An 18703-nucleotide genomic window follows, 5' to 3' on the forward strand; every position below is an offset into this window, starting at 1 on the left:
CAGCACACGAGCATTACCACAACTCAAAACATTACCACAACAAAGCTTGGGGAGATAATCCATTAGGCACAACAAAGTTTGGGAGACAATATTCATAGCTCTATTTGTTAGCAAAAGCTTTACTTTGATTTCATTATTGCATCCAAAATATTGGTTTCAACAGAAGTCATATTCTCCATCACCTTAGACTCAACACCCTTAAGATCCTCCCGAAGCTCCCGACCCAAGTTGTCAACCTTCATATCAAGTGTTCTTATCAATGGAGGAGGATTCATGTTCCCTGTCCTGGCATTGCGGCTGCGTGAAGATACGGGAAGCTCTTTGACATTCACCAGTGCAGCGGGCGACCCTCTCTTGAAGCGGGGGTTCATGTACATGCTCATGGGCAGTCCCTCTTCCACAATACTGTTTCTCATTCAATTAGAAACTGAATCAAGTATTCTGTAATTATATATGCAAAGCATTCCTAAATCTTACACAAAATGCATTTATTTATATACTATACAAATATAAAACTTATTTTCAATTTGCATAAAGGGAGGGTGAGACTCAAACTGTTAACGTAAATGTGAGAGTGAGTATTTTACCATAAAGAATTATATGCTCCCAAATAACAGATTCATTTTTGAACTTGACAAATGTGGCATAGTTGAACATAAGAATTATAAATGGCCCGACTAGGTTTAGTTCATCGATCATGCCTTTAACAAAACGCATGACTTCTTCCACGTTTATTCTGTTCAAGGCAGCCTCATTGGTTATGGCTTCCTCTAAGCATTTTGGGCACCTGCATTTAAAACCATAATCTGCTAGTAATGCTTGTCTCTCTTCAAAAGGAAGGTCTTCATCTACATAAGAAATGGTAACCTGGAAGAAAGGAATTAAGTGCTAATTGATCAGAGTATTTGATCAAAGTTCTATGAAAGGATATTGAAACCTTGTAACGCACACAAGACGAAAGTTGGACTTTGAATTTTGTACCTCTTCTCCCTCGGAAATAGGTTTAAGAGCAATTATTGTCCCTTGTCCATCTCTATCCTGATAATGAGAGAGACAATTCAACATCTGTCGACTATTATATTTTTCAAAACAATTTATATAACCTGCCAAAAAAAAAAAGGACTTTTATTCTTGAAACACCAAACATCTCTTAAAAAGAATATCAATTAAAACTAAGTTACGTCATGTTCTCTTGATAATATCTACTATCTCCCTTTCTCATTGACAGATACATAAAGCCACAGTGCATCCATACTGAACACCCCCAACCCCAAAGAGGTAGTCCAGCACCAAGAAGAACAAAGCGGCAAAAGGATAGATTGAAAGATTACTACAACATATATTGACAACTTTCGACACATAATGACAAAGAAACTGCAAAAGAACATCATACCTTGACAACAAACTGAATAGTCACTGCCAAGAGCATCTAAAAATGGTCGTGTGATCTCCTCAGCTTCTTTCTGCCATGAATAACAGGGGAAAATGACATTGGAACACATTCAACTTGGCAAAATGTTAGGAGAAGAATATGAACTCTAACCTTTTCAGGATATGGAAGATCGTCATTGTATAAAAAATCATCTTCCACTGGAGATGCTACAACCAAATCACTGAAATAAAGTGTAATAAAAGTAAGAATAAAGAAAATAATATGCTATTGAAAATGCACATGAATTGATTTAACTGATATTGCCAGCACCATTTTGGATCCATGCACACTTTACACATTAAATGGATGAGAGAAAAGGGGAGGAATCCTTGAAAAAGTATGACTTACAGATTATTCAACTCAAACATGCCAATTATATGCCCATAGATATCAAGGGAGAATACTGGGAAGAGTCAAGTAGTTCAAATTTACAAACTCTGAGAAATATTAAGCATGATTCTAAAGTACTAAATTGGGAAGGATACGTGGTTTACATTCCTCATCAAAGATGGCTGTTTCTAGGTGGATCATGATGATTAAGCACCCACTGGCACCCAAAGTAGAAAGCCTCTTAAGAGTGATGGAGGACCCACTGGCACCAATATTTATTACATACTTGTAGGTACTACTATGGAAAACTATTTTTCTTTTCAACTCTATTATTAGAATGCTCACAAAAGAACTACTTTAGAGTTTCTTAGACAAGATTCAGCAAGGCTTCAATATATATATATACACACACACACATATATAGTATTCTCTTGTGTCCCACTGATATTGGTTTCCATGCTTCTAAGAGTAAAGATAGATAAGAGCTGCCTGAAACATTAGGAGTATTCTCTTGTTCTTCAGAATGAGCCACTTTCAACTTCCTATACTTTAATATGGTAGAAGGCACTGCCTGAAAAAAGAAACCAAGGAACTTGATGATCCAAGGATTTGATTTACATTATAGATATCACATTATAGGAGACCTATTGGGTATGACAAGAAAGACACGTAACACATAAGGTACCATGTACTGCATTATCCTTGCACATTATTCAAATAGTACGACAGCAAAGTGATGCTCACTACCCATATCCTTTCCATTCTTGAGTGAACCATATGCCAAAGATATATCATGACAAACTGAGACCAACTAGTCTGTAAATACTAGATCACATAGTCCTGCTAGAAGTTCAGACCTTCCAAGTAAAAGACTGAAATTAAAAACTGATGTTTACAATAGAATTGTACCTTTGCAGCAAGGAGGAATATATCATTTGTGTCTGGTAAAAGCAAAAGAACAAAATAAAAAAAGGGATGGAATTAGAAGAGGATAGAGGTATAAACTATAAGATCGTAGAGACGACATGACCTATAAACTATATGCTGTATAAATTTTACGAGTGCGTCCCTAGAGAGAGACTGCTTTTGACTTCTCCCCCGTACAAAGTAAGGAATGAGATAAATCCCAATCAGACTCTGCACATAGCTTGCTACAAGATATTGGCAAAACTATGACAAGTTATTTATTTGGTGCTTGATGCCCAAAGACATAAACCAAAGTGCAATGGAAGGAAGGTAAGTTCAATTTTGCAATGCCATTGTCATAGTCCAACATGCTTCAAACAGAAAAATAAAATAAATGTTGGGTTACCCACCTGCAGCAGTAAGCTTCTGAGTGCTCTTAATATAATTACTTTTGAGTGCTATTAAATCAACCATAAAATTAACTGAGTATATCTTACTACCAAACTATTTATTGAATTACTAATTTATATAAAATGACCAAAAAAGATATATTGAATTGCGAAACAAATGTAATTTTAATAGGTTATTGCTAAATAAACTCTAAAATTAACTGAGTACACCCTACTATCAAACTATTTATTGAATTATTAATTTACCCTAATATAAAATGACTAGAAAAATATATGGAATTGTGAATAAATGTAATTTTAATAAGTACACCCTACTCACTATATTCAACCCTAATCAAACGTCACTGATGACAACCTACTACCAAACTATTTTTTATAGCCAAGCTAAGCTAAGGTTGTACTTTTTTTTTTTTTTTGCCTCTCTCCTTCTCTCTCTCTCTATAAGAAATAAATGAATAAATAAATAAAGGAAAAAGCCTTTTACTCTCTCTCTCTATCGAGCTCCAAATTTTGTTTCTTTTGATTTGGGTGGAGTTGGTTTGTTTGGCTTTTGTTAAAGAAATGATTTTTGCTATGTTTGACTTTCTTGGTTTATGGAGATTTGGGAAATTGGGGACGATTTGAAGATGTTTTTGGTTTCTCTTTTATGTTTATTCTTCTGGGCTTTCGTTGTTTTGGTTCAATTGGATCGGGTATGTGTTAAGAATTAGGTGATTAGCTTTTGTGTCTTTTTAAGATTTGAGTTTGATTGTTATTTTCAATGCAATGCATTTGTGGTTACTGAAATTAATTTTGGTAACATAGGATGATAATTTGTACTATAATTGAGATGCAACTTCAGGTGGCTTGGTTTGCATTCCATTTTGGAGGCTGCAATCTGATTACGGGAATTGAATTTTAAATAGCGGGGCTTAATATGTCTTGAAGTCTTCCCTTCCATAGTTTCTTGTATTGTTTTGTAAGTTTATAATCCATTTAGTTGCTGAAAAATCGTCAAAAAGTCTAAAACTCAAGAAAAACTAAGAATTGAATGGTTTTTTAGATTTAGATTTTGTTAGTTAAATAGGGAGTACTAAGAAAAATCAGGGGTATTTATGGTAGTTAAATAGAGTATACTTAGTTAATTTTATATTTTCATTAAAATATTAGGGTGTACTTTAATCATAAGGTATACTCAGTTAATTTTAGGGTTTATTTAGCAGCACTTTTTTTTTTCCTTTTAATGCGAGCTATACTTTAAATTACTCTGATCCACAAGAGGGGGAATTCAAACTTGTTACTAGTTCTAATAGCGTCTTCGAAAAATGGATATTTGTTGAAATGTCACCTGAACTTATACCTTAGTTTCAATTTGTCACCTAAAAAAAAAATTAAGTGAAATATCACCTGAATTTTTCAAAATCCATCATTTGTCACCTGAGTTTAACATCATCCAATTTTCCATTTATTTTCAAGGGTATTTTAGTCTTTTCATTTTCAAGGATATTTTAAAAATAAAAAAAAATATTATTAAAAAAATAAAGCTTAAATGCAAAAATGGATGGGAGTTAAATGTGAAAAGATATATAATTTTATAATTTTAAAGGTCTTTTCATAATTTTTTTTATAATGATTTTTTCATTTTTAAAATACTCTTGAAAATAAAAAGACTAAAATACCCTTTAAAATAGTTGGAAAATTAGATGATGTTAAAGTCAAGTGACAAATCATGGATTTTGAAAAATTCAAGTGACATTTCACTTAATTTTTTTTTTTCAGATGACAAATTGAAACTAGGTATAAGTTTATGTGACATTTTAATAAATATCCCCTTCGAAAAATATGATGTTTTATGTTGGCAAACAGAAAATCATGAGTTTCTCTTGACAAACCATTCACCATTAAATTTCAAAACTTTCAACTTTATAACATGGAACACCAGAATTATTGTCAATAGTGGTATACAGAATCCTTTTAACTGAGAGTAAATTACAAGCATTAACAATTTCACAAAACTTCTAGTTGGAGTTTGGATTTGATCCAATATATTACACAAATTTCAAACAATGAGATATCCCTTGAAACGGTGGGGTGATACAGAGCAAGTCTATCTGACTAGTCACTAATAACAAGTTAACAGCATACAAGTACACTGAGACACGAAAAACATTTAGCATTAATAAGCTGCAGCTGGAACTTAAAATTAACATAAAACCCAAATGTGGGAAAAAGAACCCTAGTAGAAACCTAAAGATTATATTTGTATCTTTTATTTGTTGGAGCATCAAACACATCCAAAGAACTGTTCCAAGGATGGGGAGTTGAACACATTAGAAGCAGCCCGTTCAGTTCTGGTAGGAGAGATGTGAAGCTGATACTTGATAAACCTCTGCAACCAATAAATAAATGAATAATTCAGATGACAACCATGGAAATGAGTCTATACATCAGAACATGGGGCATGTGATTGATGAATGACGTGTAGAAAAACAAGGTAAGCAATAAGAATATACAGATAATTGAAAGATGATGTCAGGATTTGTGTCGACATGCCAATCTGGTTCCAATTGGCGAACAAAAGATGTTCGTCCATTCTCTGTGCTACAGAAGAGAACCTGCAAACAAATTACAAGGATTATGTAGATAATACAAGAAATTGAAGAAGAAAACAATAACAGCATCCCAGCAAGTTGAATGTAATAAATAACTGAAATATCATTTCATCAACTAGTCTTACTTTAAGACTTGTAATTGTAAGTTGGTTTTTCAGATATAACAGACAGACTTCCAAAAATGAGTAAGAAAATACTAAGCTAATCAGAAAAGCACAACATACTCAAAAAAACATCCTTCAAATGCCTATTGGAAATGGTGATGTTCCACTTCAACTTCCCTGGCTCTATTAAGTCATGTGTGGGACAAATTTCAATCAAATTCATTACTTTTTCATTATGTGTGACCACTTTCTCACATGCTGTAGTTTTTTCCTAAGCAACAATCACACACCAGTCATTTTTTATTTGAGGACCTATTGGGCCTTCCCTCAATTATCTCACCCATCTTGCTCAGGGCCGGCCCCTAAGTTTCTGCAATTACTCTTAATTTCTTTCAGCCGAAATGGAAATATAGGGATCCAAGAATACAAGTACTGGTTAGGATCCAAGAATACAAGTACTGGTTAGTTTCCAAGATCATGGCTCATTCCAAAAGCTGTAGTGTAAGCCTTATGAGTTCAAAATAAAATTTGTTTGTTGATGGTTTATATTGATTAGCTCCAAATTCATTAAAAGTGAAAGTACAAAAATGATTTCTTTCAAAAATAAAGAAAAAGAAAAAGAATCTGCATAAGGTGTAGAATGAAAAAGTAACCAGAAAGCCAAACACAACTGCCTGCACATAAAGCTAATAACAAGCAAGCAGGATTACTAAAAAAATATAAATAAAAGTTGGGATTCTCAAAATTTATATAACACTATCAAACCATATATACGTACCTTTTCTTTCACCAAACCCCCAGATGTGAAAACCCCAGCATCTTCCAAAGCCAGTAGAACCTTTTTCTGAAAGCAAGAAGCAATATCATTTCACAAATGATAAAAACTAATATTTACAACACAGCAATAGGGGTAGATAGAACAGTAGAAGTTAAACATCATGAATAAGAAATGAAATCAAACATGATGCATGAAAACCTATTAATCTCATAAAAAATTACAGAACCCAAGCAAAATGATTGAAATAAAGAGGCTTGCACGCACTTCAGTTTCATCGTCGAGAACTCTTTCCATGAGATACAAATCACAAAATTTTGTGATCTCCAAGAGTACTTCCAGCACTGAGTACCTCACAGTCACTTGTTTCTGCCAGGCACAAGGTAAAAAAGGTAATGTTAATCCTTTTCCAGTTATTACAACTTCCACCACTAAATTTACAGAAAGAATGCTACTGGAAAGACAATCAAACACCTGAAGTTCTTCTGGGGTACTTTCCTCCAGGACTACTCCAAGTAAACGACAAGTTACCTGCAGATAAACTTTAAAACATGAATTTGTTGATGCAAAATTAAAAAGAAAAAACTTTCACGCTTATACAAATTGATCAAATTTTAATTACATTACATGACTTCCTAGGGTATCACATAGTAAATACCAGCTACATAACCAATATGACACATTCGAAGCTTAATAGTTTTAATTACGAAGTGCCGCTAAATATAAAAGCAAAACCCAAAGGTCATGTAGCTTCACTATATCGAGAAGACGAAACATGAGTTCTCAATGACACTTACCTTTCTTCCTTCACTCAGTTTCTGCCGAACTATTTGCCCCAAAGTTGGCTGGAATTAGAAAAGGAAAAAGTTTAAAAAGGATTCAGCATAAATAAACAATGCCACTATTCAGCATAAATAAACAATGTCAATACAAAGGGGCATGCAAACCCGTCTGGCAGACATTTACCTTTACTGGCTGAAAGAACTCATCAACAACATTTTGTGCTCTTGTGTCCTCTGAAGATGAAACTCCTGAAGTTGTCAATGTTGCATTTGACTGTGAACTGATGCCAGAACTACTGGATGCAGGTGCCTGTCTCTTTGGTTGCCTTCTTTGAGGTCCACTGGGTGATCTCAGCAGCCTCCAGGTGAAAACTATTGCAACGGCAAAGCCCGCGATAGCCCCAATAGAACGTGCATTCTGGTACCATTGAAAAATCTTGAGACAACTCAACTTTGACATCTCTATTTCAGCATTACTTTGATACTTATAAGCCAAAGATGAAACGTAATAGAATGGGATAATCCCCAAAAAAAAAAAAATGATACTAATATACCTATGAAATCCACTAAACCCATCAGGCTTACAGAATTCTATTTTTCTTGTAACATACATTTTAGTCCGTGCATTTGATCTTGAAACAGAAGAAAAAAGGTAAAATATACCACTTGACACGGTTCGCATTAGCTTCACTTACCTCTTGAGTATCTCTTGACCCTGAGTCAATTTTACTTATAGCTTTGAGTATCAGGTGAGAGCCAGTCATTGTACAAAAAGTACACTAATGCAGGAAATGCATGACACAGGGTTTCTGGGTACTAACTAAAAACATGCAGCAGATTCGCAGCACCCATCGCAATTCACAAATTGGAGATAAAGTCATGGAAATTAGGCTTCACTAAGTTATATTGAACGGAAAGGGCCAATGTTTGCAAGTATGTCTTCTTTTTTCCCACGCTACAAAGTATCAAATATGGTCATCCCAAATTTCTCTAATTGCCAGTTATGGATAATTTACGCATCAATTTTTCTCAAAAAAACCAACATCCTAAATAAATTCACGTTGAGATAAGAACCAAGTTGCACACAAATCAAATGAACAAACAAAATTGGAACATAAAATGATAAACCCATTAAGCAATTCAAGATAATTGACAGATGGCATTCAGATCCGTCAGAAATTTTGACAAGATAAGAAAAAAAGCTTGAAAAAGAGGTAAGAACCAGGTTGTGGAGGGAGATCGGGAAGATACTAGACATCTTCACAGTGAGATAAGCCCCGAAGCGCTTGATGAGCTGAAGCAGCTCTTCTTTCGAAGACTCGGTCATGGCTTAAACCGACGACAAGTCGTCGTTTTGAAAAGCTTAGGCGTCGACGAAGCCAAAGCTTCTGATTAATACTCAGCGCAGGACCTCGGCTCCTTCCCGTCGCTTTTATCTCTGGAATTTACAGAGAGCGAAAACTTGTGCCTTTTTGTCAACGATTAGAGAGAGAGAGCAAAGAGTCTTTGATGCGAAATTGCGATTTTTTTTTATTTTCTTTTTTCTCTGTGTGTGTTTTTCTTTCAATAGTTTTTTTTTTCCCTTTCCTTTTTGCTACTAAATTAAAAGCACATATTTTATTATATTATATAGTTTAAAGCTTTACCATATAGTCTATTTTTATCATATATGAACATTCTGATTTTGTTTTCTACATTTTTTTTATACAAACGATTGGGGGGAAGGGTGTTTATATAAATATTCATTGGGTGTCTAGTTTCGAACTTCTACCAGCATAGATAGAGGTGGAATAGCTCAACTAATTCATGATTTTCCTATATTTCCCATACAAGCATGTTTTGTACTTGTTAAAACAAATTATTTGACAAATCATATTGTTATTGTTTACTAACTTTATATGGTGTAACAACTATTTCACAAATCAGATTCTTCTTGTTACCAAATTTATATGGTGTAACATGGTACTAGCCACTTGTTTATTTGTGTTACTACTTGAGGAATTTGTTGTGAAACCTGAAAAGATTTGGGCTTATAAGTGAAACTAATACCAGAAAGAAGTTCCTGGGTTTAGCTTTCAACCTTATCTTTCCAATAGCAAGAATTAGTATTTGTGGTGTTCCTGTTTGTTCTTGATATTCTTTTGCTTTCTAGTTTTGTTGCTTAATCCAGGTGAATTTAGATGAAGTTAAAGTGGGGAAAAAAACAGTAGAAGCACAATCACAGGAAGCATAGAATATCAAATAGGCCAGACAGAGAATAAGGGTTGCCTTGTACTCAAGGAAACTGAAGTTGGAACTTCATATATATTGTTATTAGCTACATGTTTCAAATTTGGAATTTTGATTAAGGGTTGGTATGGTTAGAGGATTAATTAAGAGCCTTAATTAGAAGGGGCCATGAATGGATGTAAAATGCCTTGGAATTCATCATATTTGCACAATATAAGGCATGAAAGGGTATAGCTAGCAGAATTTCAAAAGCAATCCAAGAATCTGTATGATCCTCAGAATTCAGCAGAACTTATGTTTCTATCTCTAGGCCCACCAAACTGCATTCATAATCTAGATTCTAGTTATAAACTCCAATAATTTCAAATGCAAGTCAAGAATTAATTCCTTTTGTATAATACTCAATTTTGGAAAAAGACAGTCACAAAAGCTGAAGCTTCTTCTTTTACATGAATGATAAGTGATTTTAACAGAAGAAAAAAAAATAAGAAAGAAAGGAAAAGGTTAACCATGAGCCTCTCTAACCAACATTATGAACCTTGCTAGCCAGAGAGAATTAAGCTACAGAAAAAAAAAATTGAAAAACAGTTCATCAGGTCAGTCCACAATCTTAGGTGGTGAGGAACTCTCTGTGTTTTCTGATATCTAAGGTGGTAAGGAACTCTGAGAATTTTCCCGTATTTCGGCCACATCACTGAGGACTAACAATGGCCTTTCAATCCTTTGGCATGCCCCATTGAGAATCATTTCTTTTTCTAAATGGAAGCAATAACTCTCAAAAACTCTAGAGCTCACCATGACACCAAAATCCAGCAGGAAAAGCAACTCCACTTCTAGTCTGTTCAATTCAGCGTTGCTTACTCCGCCAACCCGGGCATAAAATGCATTGTTATAATGCCTGCAGCATGCATGTTGTAATGTAAACAGAAGAACAAACACAATCAAAATTTACAGCAACATGAACATGGCAGACTTCTATGTGCTGGTGGTGTAAACAAGGGCTGACTAATTCCAATTCAGGAAAAATATTCTAGTGCTAAATCAAATGCAGTTTTCCATAGTAATTGATTTTATAGTATTCAGAGTTCAATTACTCTGTTGCAGCTAAAGCCATACAGAATTTGGGGCAATCTGAATCAAATGAATTACACAATGAAACAAAATTTGGAAACTTTCCAGCATATCATTGAGAGAAATCAAAATCCCAATTCATGAAAACAAGGAGAGGTAGATATCTATAAATAAACTTACACATCATCTAGCATCTTGGAAGCAATCATAACGCTTGTGACCAGCAATCTATGGACATTCAAGGACAGCACAAGAGAGTCGGGGTGCTTATGAAGCAGCCTATCTATGTACACATACCCAACCACAAAACATGAAGGGCTACAATCCGTGTACTTGTAGAGCCTCTCCAAGTACTTGGGTATGCTTATGCTTGGTGCCCTCACGCCATGAAACACATTCAAGCTCTTCCCAATCCCAGCCGAGCCACAACTCTGTCCATCAAGTTGCTGGCTCAGGCCATCTGCAAGCGTGTTATTTCGTGCAACCAACTTCTCCAGCACGAAAGAGAGTATGGTTAACACTCTCGGGATACTCGGCTCCGGCCGGCCATGGTGATTGGTGAACTCGTCGGCGGCTAACATTTAGCTCATTATGGTTGTGGTTGCTGGTTTTCAGGTGGAAGTGCGAGGAAGAGTTTTGGGTGGCTTAAGACTAGAGAGGGTTGGCCTTGCTGTGCATATTATCTGGTTTGGGTTGGGTGGCAACGACTGACGAACTGGGTGTTTGACACGTGTGCATACCATTCGGTGGCTGGAGGCTGGAGCTATCGAAAGGTGGTGGTTTGATAAGTAGCTTGGGAGTGACCTTGAGCCAATTGATTTGGCTTGAAGGGAATCCCACAAATGCATGCGATTTGGAGATAGGATTTTAATTGGCCAGCACCAAATCCATGAAATAAGTGGTGCCAATTGATTTGGTTTGAAGGGAAACTTCCTAGAATTGAATTGCGAAGGGGCAGATCCCAAAATTTTAGATGTTCTAAGCAAGGACAAAGGCATCATTATACAAATGTTGTTTCACAAAATGAAGTGACGTATACATTATCTCCTCACTGTTGAAATGATGAACCTATTCATTTTATAAACAAGAAACGTTTTTCATTTGTTCATGTAAATTGAAATTGAAAAAGGCGATGAGCAATCCCACTAGGGAAAAAAATTATACAAAGCTAGGAATGATGATTCGAGGAAGAGAATAACTGCTTAACGGCCTATACATTGTGGCCATTAGAAACAAGTAATCTTTCTTCCTCATTTGCGGTGTCGCTCATGGAAAGCTGAATGTTTGACTTAGAGTTCATCTTGTTCCACTCGTTTTCTACACGGAAGAAAACCCATTGAAAGCGACGGAAAATCTCCAAGGCCGTGATTGCGAACACGGTAAGGTAATTGTGGCGAAGATGGGAAGACAGCTTGTATGTCCAGGTACAACGCAGAATCAAGTTGCTACTTATCACCCAGAAGTAGACCTGCAACACATTTCACATAAAATAATTTCAAGGCAAGCCACAAGTTGAGTCATTTGGTTTGCATAGGAGTGTCAAGGCCACCTTGCATGGGATTAAGGAGCCAAAACCAACCAGGCAATGTGTCAAATAATTAGTTTGTGTATTACTACTACTGACACCAGAAGAATGGTATATACTTACCCATTTCCGTCCGTGTATGAGGTTTGACAAGAGATGTGCTTTGCCGAACTTGAAAATTCGAGTGAAACCACTGACAAAAGGAAATCAGATATTTAGAGGGCATGGCAAAATGATATTAATGATGCAACAAGTTGAAAGCATGAATAATCTGTGTTCCAATATGTCCTGGAACATTTATCACTGATTTACAAAGAAGCAAACCATCATCAAACGACATAAAAAATTAAGTTCCCTCGTTGTATGATCACAAGAGTTCATTCTAAATCTGGTTGCATGAAGCAGTGATTGCGTGGTAATTGTATCTGATGGATATTTCATTCCAGCAGTTTGTTAACGTGTTGATTAAGGTGACATAGGAACAAATGTGAAATATTAAAGGTCACAAGTTCAGCATTTATCTACTATTAATATTGTGTGAAATAAAAAGCATTTCACCTACCTCAAGTCCCAATCTCTAGTCACGTCCCAGTAGAAAGAGTACAAAGAGTTCAAAACACCTGATAGAAGCCAGAGGGGCCGATAAAAGTTTGTCCACTTCTCAGGAAAGACATGATATTTAAGGGCTGAAAGATAAATCACAGGTACTGCAGTTGAATACTTCAAAGCTGAAATCAGGAGCAGATAAATTTAGTACTGCAATGAAGGCAACAAATCAATCAATACTTCAATAGCATACAATGCAAATAATACAGTTGGCACGGTTGCAGTTATCACAGTTGCAAATGAAAACTAACATGCATAAAAGTTCTATCTGTGAATGCAAAAGTGAAACGTTGAGAATTGACAGAAGTAAAACAGAAATTACAGAGACCATTAAAAGTACTTGCAAACTTAATTTTAATTAAGAGAAGGGGAACAGAATACCAATTGCAAGATCAAAAACTAAATTCGCATATACCAAATGTCTAGAAAATAGGATGTGTATAATGGTTTTTGTAATATCTTATTTTACATAGCAGTGCAAAACCAAAATTCTCCAAGTGTCTAAAAAACATGGATGAGTGCCACTGAGGCTCTAGGGAGGAGAAGAAACATGTCAAAATGAATTGAGGAAAAAATTTGAGGCCAGAGAAAAACATTGAAAAAGAAACATTTAAGAAAAGTGGCCAAGTGAGCATACCATTTAGAAGGGTTGTTTTCTCGCCAGTATCCTTATATTGTCGAAGGCATTGGAACAAACGAAAAAGGTAAGGCAAAACAAGAACCAAGGGGATTGCAACAGAGTGACTGCCACAAACTGAGTCAGCTTCAAACCATGCAATAGTGGCAACCTGTTTTCAAAGAAAACGTCTTAGAGGAAAAAAAAGTGAAGTATCACCAATATCTCTTTAACAAACAAAAGTCAAACAAGAACCAAAAAGATTGCAGCAGGACTGTCACGTGATCTCAATAATACAATAGCAAATTTTTTTTTAAAATATGAAAATCGACAAAAGATTATTATAAGTAGATATGAAAGAATAAAGTTTTTTTTTTCATCAGCAGAAAAGAGAAAAATTAAAGCAAAAGGCATAGACGAAGAATCCCAACTCAAAAGTGAAACCCTAACCTGTCGATGGACCATTCGACATACTGATCGCTCCAAATCTGAAAGCACCTGCATAGAAATGACAATCATAATCAGCATAGAAAAATCATAGGGGAAATCAGAAATCTGATCACAAATGCCAAAGCATTTCTTGATTCTGCACTCCTATTAGGTTAACTGTATATACTATAATTCCTTAATCAACACCTATATTCTACTTCTATAAATAATTAATTAAAAAGAAAGGAAACACATGAATGTATATAGATACACACAACACAATTATCAACATGTTTAATATATCACAAAGATTGCACTCATGTGAAATGACTTGGATAATGATAAAATTAAACATAGGAAGCATACCTTGGACATGGAGGTCAAAATATCGGCCAGGAAAAAGTCAGAAAATGATATTGCCTGTATTCGGCAAATAAGTAACAAACATTAATTAAACATCCTACACACAAACAACAAAAAACTCAAAGCACTAGTTGAGACCAGAATATAAACTCCATTCCTAAGCAACTGGAAGTAAGTAATTGGTTTGGCACTGCAGTGCTGCCATTCTGGGAAATTTATAAGAGGATAAGGTTCAACTTTCACTTTTCACTCTCATTGATGATTGATTAGTGAAACATACTTTCTAATACGTACAGCGGCTACGCATGCAATGGGACCCACATTAGCAATCATAGCAAAAGTTAGCATGATAAAATCCGTATTTCATACATTCAAGTTCTGAGAAAACCCTAATCAATTAGTCACATCCTGTTCACAGTGCTGAACATATATCCAGACAAAGTAGGGAACCATCTCTAGTACAGGGAATAATCATGAGAGGCAAAATGATAACTTTGGCCTTGTAGAAACTGAATCCTCTTAACAACATAAATAGACATTAGGAAAATAAAACTCTAAGCTTCTTAGAGGTCTTCTTAGAGGTTTTGCATGACAAGAGAAATCATATGACCACTTAACAAACTTTTTTTTTTCTCCTTCACAGTTTTCTAGCTCAAATAAAGATAAACAAGCATTGTGAGAAGTATTTTGCCAGTAAGTAGGAAACAAAAACAACAGACAGGAAAAGGAGCAAAGATTTGTCCTGAAAGAAACAAACTTGCCTGTAATGGGAGAACTATGCGCCAAAGAGTCCTTAACAAGTAAAAGCGAGATGACAAATAGAAAATATCAAAGGGGAATATCAAAATCATTGCAACAGCAGCATATAAGAGTACCTGCAGAAGAATGTATGTAAAACTTAGCATAATTACAAGATACTAATTGAAGGAAGGCAAAACACGGGCATTGACATTGTCAGTATGATAAATAATGTTAGGCAGATAATATAAACAATCATAAAAATATAACTGCACCATTTATTCTATGCACTGAAATACATCATTTAGCTTGGAAACTTTGGTCATTCAAACAATTTCTTTTGAAAAGGCTGGTTATTCAAACAATTAAACTTTTGTTTTTTTAATCACAGATGAAAGTGGACTTATATAAGTATTTCATAAATCTTGTGAATTTTAGGTAAACACATATATAAACAGAATATTGAAAATAAAAAAGATTTAAACATAACACTTAAGCATTACAGGAAAAACAAAGTCTTCAACATGCATAAACTTCATTGCCCACCACTAGTTTCCATTTACAATTATGCCTACAGAAGTGCTCAATAAAGAATTTCACTTGATATTAACAAAAACAATTGGAACCACTTTTTCCAGTCACAAAGTTAAGCATGCTTTGCAATAGCAGTTTTGGGGTGGCAATGTACTGCCAAGTCTCCTGTAGTACCCTTCCCTTTTATTTATAATAGTCATGTGTATATATATGTATAAAATTAGTATTAAATGCATTTATAAAAGTCATGTCTACAACAATGAGACTGGATGCATCTATTACACTGGTTGCGATGCAGCAAGTGACACTTCTCCATGCGAATAAAGATAAAGATATGCTGTCATGCTTGTTGGCACAACGATCGTCATCCATGTGGCACACTGCAAATAGCATATTGAATGGTAAGAGTGAATCAATGAAACAGGAGGTAAAAAGAAGGAGAAAAAAATCAATGGCAGATATGCCAAAAGTAGTTGACCATCAGAATTCCATAAAGAAAACATGCAACCTCCTATTAACAGAAATAACTAAAATGCAGTATGCTCCTCACAATTATTTTTCTTCCAACAGCACAATTGAAGATATGTTTTTTAATACATTAAAAAAAAACGCATTGAAAGCTACATGTTATGACTTCCTACCTTTAAATTAAAGAATTGTTAACAAAAATGCCACTATACACAGTCAAAACAGATGAAAAATATAATTCCATAAGAAACGTGAAAATACAAACTATGCATTACAAGCCTTATGTTTGTATAGCATAACCATTAAAGTCCTGGATGACAACAGCACCAGAAAATAACTCTTACGCTAATGACTCAAGATGACTGACTTAACGCACTGGTACCTTCCATATTTCTCTGTGGGTCAGATGATTTTGATCGAGATCAAAAATTTTTGCATAATTGACATTGGCCTGAGCAAACACCCATAGATTAATTCCCCAAAACCAAACCATCATAGTCTGCACATATCAAAAACAGAGGAAAAGATTTCAATATAAGGATATAGAATGCAAAAGTACGATAGGATAGTCAATTCTGAATAAGAAACCATAACTAACCACAAGAAGTAGAGGATTATAATACAAAAAAGCCTCATATAGAAATAAATCTCGCAGATCCACACTCATCCTCATGACAGAATCCCATCCAATCTGCAAATTTAGAGGGTAGTTTGGTAACAACATCCTTGCAGCATGATCAATATTAATGTATTTTTGGTTCTTGTCACTTCTTATGGCATTAAATTCAGATCCTACAATCAGTAGTAAAAACAGGATTATATAGAACTGACCTTGCAACAAATGAAACCCCAGACAAAGAACAGTAGGACCTGCATATCAGATCAACTTAGAAACCAGAAAATGAAAACAAATAAATAGAATATGTGAAAACATATATCTGGCTTGCTATCAAGTAAAAACCCATCCTAATTATCAAAAATACTCTCAATGAAGCAGAGAAGGAATGACCACTTGTATTCAATCAAACTTTGGTGATCCATGCAATCTATTTCAGAATTTTAAATTTCCTTCTTCTACCAGGTTGAGAATTTTACAATTATCTAGCAAAAAGCAGGAAATAACTGGAAAAATGTATATTAGAAATACACAATTTTATAAATAACGAAACCTTGAATCTCCATAACAAAGCTGGAGATGGCATTATTGCAGCTGTACTAATTGGCATGCTTCCACCCTTCATATCGTTTGCTTCTGTCAGATTCAAGAAACCCTCCTCAGCACCATTTTCGTTATCACTTATACCTGAAAGAATTTTTACTTTAACTATTAAGACAGTGAAGGACAAACAAAACCCCAAGGTAGATAATCTAAACAGTAACCACAGAACTCATAAGTCATAACCCAAACACTAATTGTACCCAGATCAGAGACAACAGGTCTGCTACCCGACTTTCTTAAATGTGGACTATTGGAAGGAACAGTCGCAAGACCTCCAAACATAGATAAAACTAGCAATTAGGAAATTTTTCCGCCACGTAGCCAGCCAAGAACCTGCAGAAAATGAAATCACAGGGAAATATAAAATATGCTTCCAAAGCGACCAAAAGAATTTGGAACCAATTGCCTTAAAGTTTGGGAGGTTGGGATGTCAAATAGAAGTAGAACAAAATAGTGATTTACAGATACAAAAGTTACTAGAAGGAAAACATAAATGGAGCTAAATGTTTTGAAATCCTGGACGGCATCTATAACCAAGTTCATTATTCCATAGCTCTGATGTGATACAATAACTAATGCAGCTTGAGAAAAAAAACAAAAACAAAAACAAATCAGAGCGATGCATCTGAGCCACAACAGAAGAACTAACCACAACATTAAGAACTTAACACTTAATTAAAAAAAATTCGTCCAAAAAAAAAAAAAACACTTTATTAAAATTAGGCTCCCTCCAACATCCAGCATTGAAGGGCTAACTAAAGACTCTTGTCTTTATGAAAAACCATCACTTAATTCAACATATGATTAGATGTATCAACAAAACCCGACCAATCCCGTGGCATCAAAAAACTATAACAATGCGAATTAAGCAAACCACCTTATCAAAATTGTCTAACAAATTCGCTAAAGCACTTCATGAACATAGCTTCTCAAAACCCAAATCCAAATTCCCACAAAAAATCCTAAAATCCCAGAAACACCAATGGATACCCAGTTCCCCAAAATTCAGCAAAAAGAAAGAAAACACCAGAACGAGCAAATGCAGAGAGGTATTATAATTGGAAACGTTGAGCATGGATCAGATCCAACAGACTTTTTAAAAAGAAAAAAAAAATTGAAGGGTTTTGATTAAACAAAATTACCTTGCAATGCGAACCTTTTTACGGGTTCGCTGGATCTCCAACCTGATCTGGTGCAAAAGGTTGATGGGGTTTGAGTGTGGACTAAGCAGAGGGAAGACGTAGAATGGCAATTAGAAATTAGAAAGAGACCTATTTTGAAAATTAAAACTTTAGGGAGGGGGATTTTAGGGAATTGAAATTGAACTTTAAGGCATGTTTGGTTTCGCCTTCAAAAACGTGTTTTTGGACGATTTTTGTATTTACTATTTAGAGGCGATGAAAATGAGAAGCGTCAAATTGGAAAGAGACTTCGAACAAAATAATAATAATAAAAATAAATTGGAAAGAGACGCCTTTCCTCGTCCCCTTCTTAAAACACAAAAGCATCGGAAAATGTATACCGTGTCCTTTCCATTTTGGGTAAATAAACTAAATGACCAGACGAAAAGGGAGT

The 18703-nt window shown here is 35.0% G+C and overlaps 4 protein-coding genes across 6 annotated transcripts; all 4 read right to left on the reverse strand.

Moving 5' to 3' along the window:
* LOC18784504 lies at nucleotides 120-1963 on the reverse strand. The gene is made up of 7 exons (XM_007217814.2): nucleotides 1927-1963; nucleotides 1781-1835; nucleotides 1544-1613; nucleotides 1379-1463; nucleotides 982-1103; nucleotides 563-867; nucleotides 120-405 (listed from the first exon to the last, which is right to left on the reverse strand). The coding sequence occupies exons 1-7, from the start codon at nucleotides 1961-1963 to the stop codon at nucleotides 120-122; spliced, it is 960 nt and encodes a 319-aa protein (XP_007217876.2).
* On the reverse strand, nucleotides 4964-8904 carry LOC18784503 (peroxisome biogenesis protein 22). The gene is made up of 8 exons (XM_007215734.2): nucleotides 8553-8904; nucleotides 7515-7748; nucleotides 7346-7393; nucleotides 7023-7079; nucleotides 6816-6917; nucleotides 6552-6617; nucleotides 5571-5672; nucleotides 4964-5446 (listed from the first exon to the last, which is right to left on the reverse strand). The coding sequence occupies exons 1-8, from the start codon at nucleotides 8655-8657 to the stop codon at nucleotides 5342-5344; spliced, it is 819 nt and encodes a 272-aa protein (XP_007215796.1). The 5' UTR covers nucleotides 8658-8904; the 3' UTR covers nucleotides 4964-5341.
* LOC18782459 (cyclin-U1-1) lies at nucleotides 9920-11513 on the reverse strand. Its single transcript, XM_007215883.2, has 2 exons — nucleotides 10811-11513; nucleotides 9920-10457 (listed from the first exon to the last, which is right to left on the reverse strand). Exons 1-2 carry the CDS (start codon nucleotides 11209-11211, stop codon nucleotides 10205-10207), a joined length of 654 nt encoding a protein of 217 aa, XP_007215945.1. The 5' UTR covers nucleotides 11212-11513; the 3' UTR covers nucleotides 9920-10204.
* On the reverse strand, nucleotides 11588-18531 carry LOC18782599 (SPX and EXS domain-containing protein 1). Of its 3 annotated transcripts, XM_020560711.1 has the most exons (15): nucleotides 18271-18345; nucleotides 17591-17709; nucleotides 17329-17461; nucleotides 17079-17212; nucleotides 16741-16779; nucleotides 16508-16600; nucleotides 16292-16408; nucleotides 15726-15821; nucleotides 14931-15044; nucleotides 14173-14226; nucleotides 13828-13875; nucleotides 13399-13549; nucleotides 12718-12883; nucleotides 12279-12348; nucleotides 11588-12098 (listed from the first exon to the last, which is right to left on the reverse strand). In XM_020560711.1, exons 3-15 carry the CDS (start codon nucleotides 17408-17410, stop codon nucleotides 11841-11843), a joined length of 1422 nt encoding a protein of 473 aa, XP_020416300.1. In that variant the 5' UTR covers nucleotides 17411-17461; nucleotides 17591-17709; nucleotides 18271-18345; the 3' UTR covers nucleotides 11588-11840. The 3 variants fall into 3 exon arrangements, with proteins under 3 accessions (XP_020416300.1, XP_020416299.1, XP_020416301.1); XM_020560710.1 differs by lacking the exon at nucleotides 17591-17709 and having other exon boundaries at nucleotides 18271-18531; XM_020560712.1 differs by lacking the exon at nucleotides 17591-17709 and having other exon boundaries at nucleotides 17356-17461; nucleotides 18271-18380.

This window comes from Prunus persica, chromosome G3 (genome assembly GCF_000346465.2).
Source record: "Prunus persica cultivar Lovell chromosome G3, Prunus_persica_NCBIv2, whole genome shotgun sequence".
NCBI lineage: Eukaryota > Viridiplantae > Streptophyta > Magnoliopsida > Rosales > Rosaceae > Prunus > Prunus persica.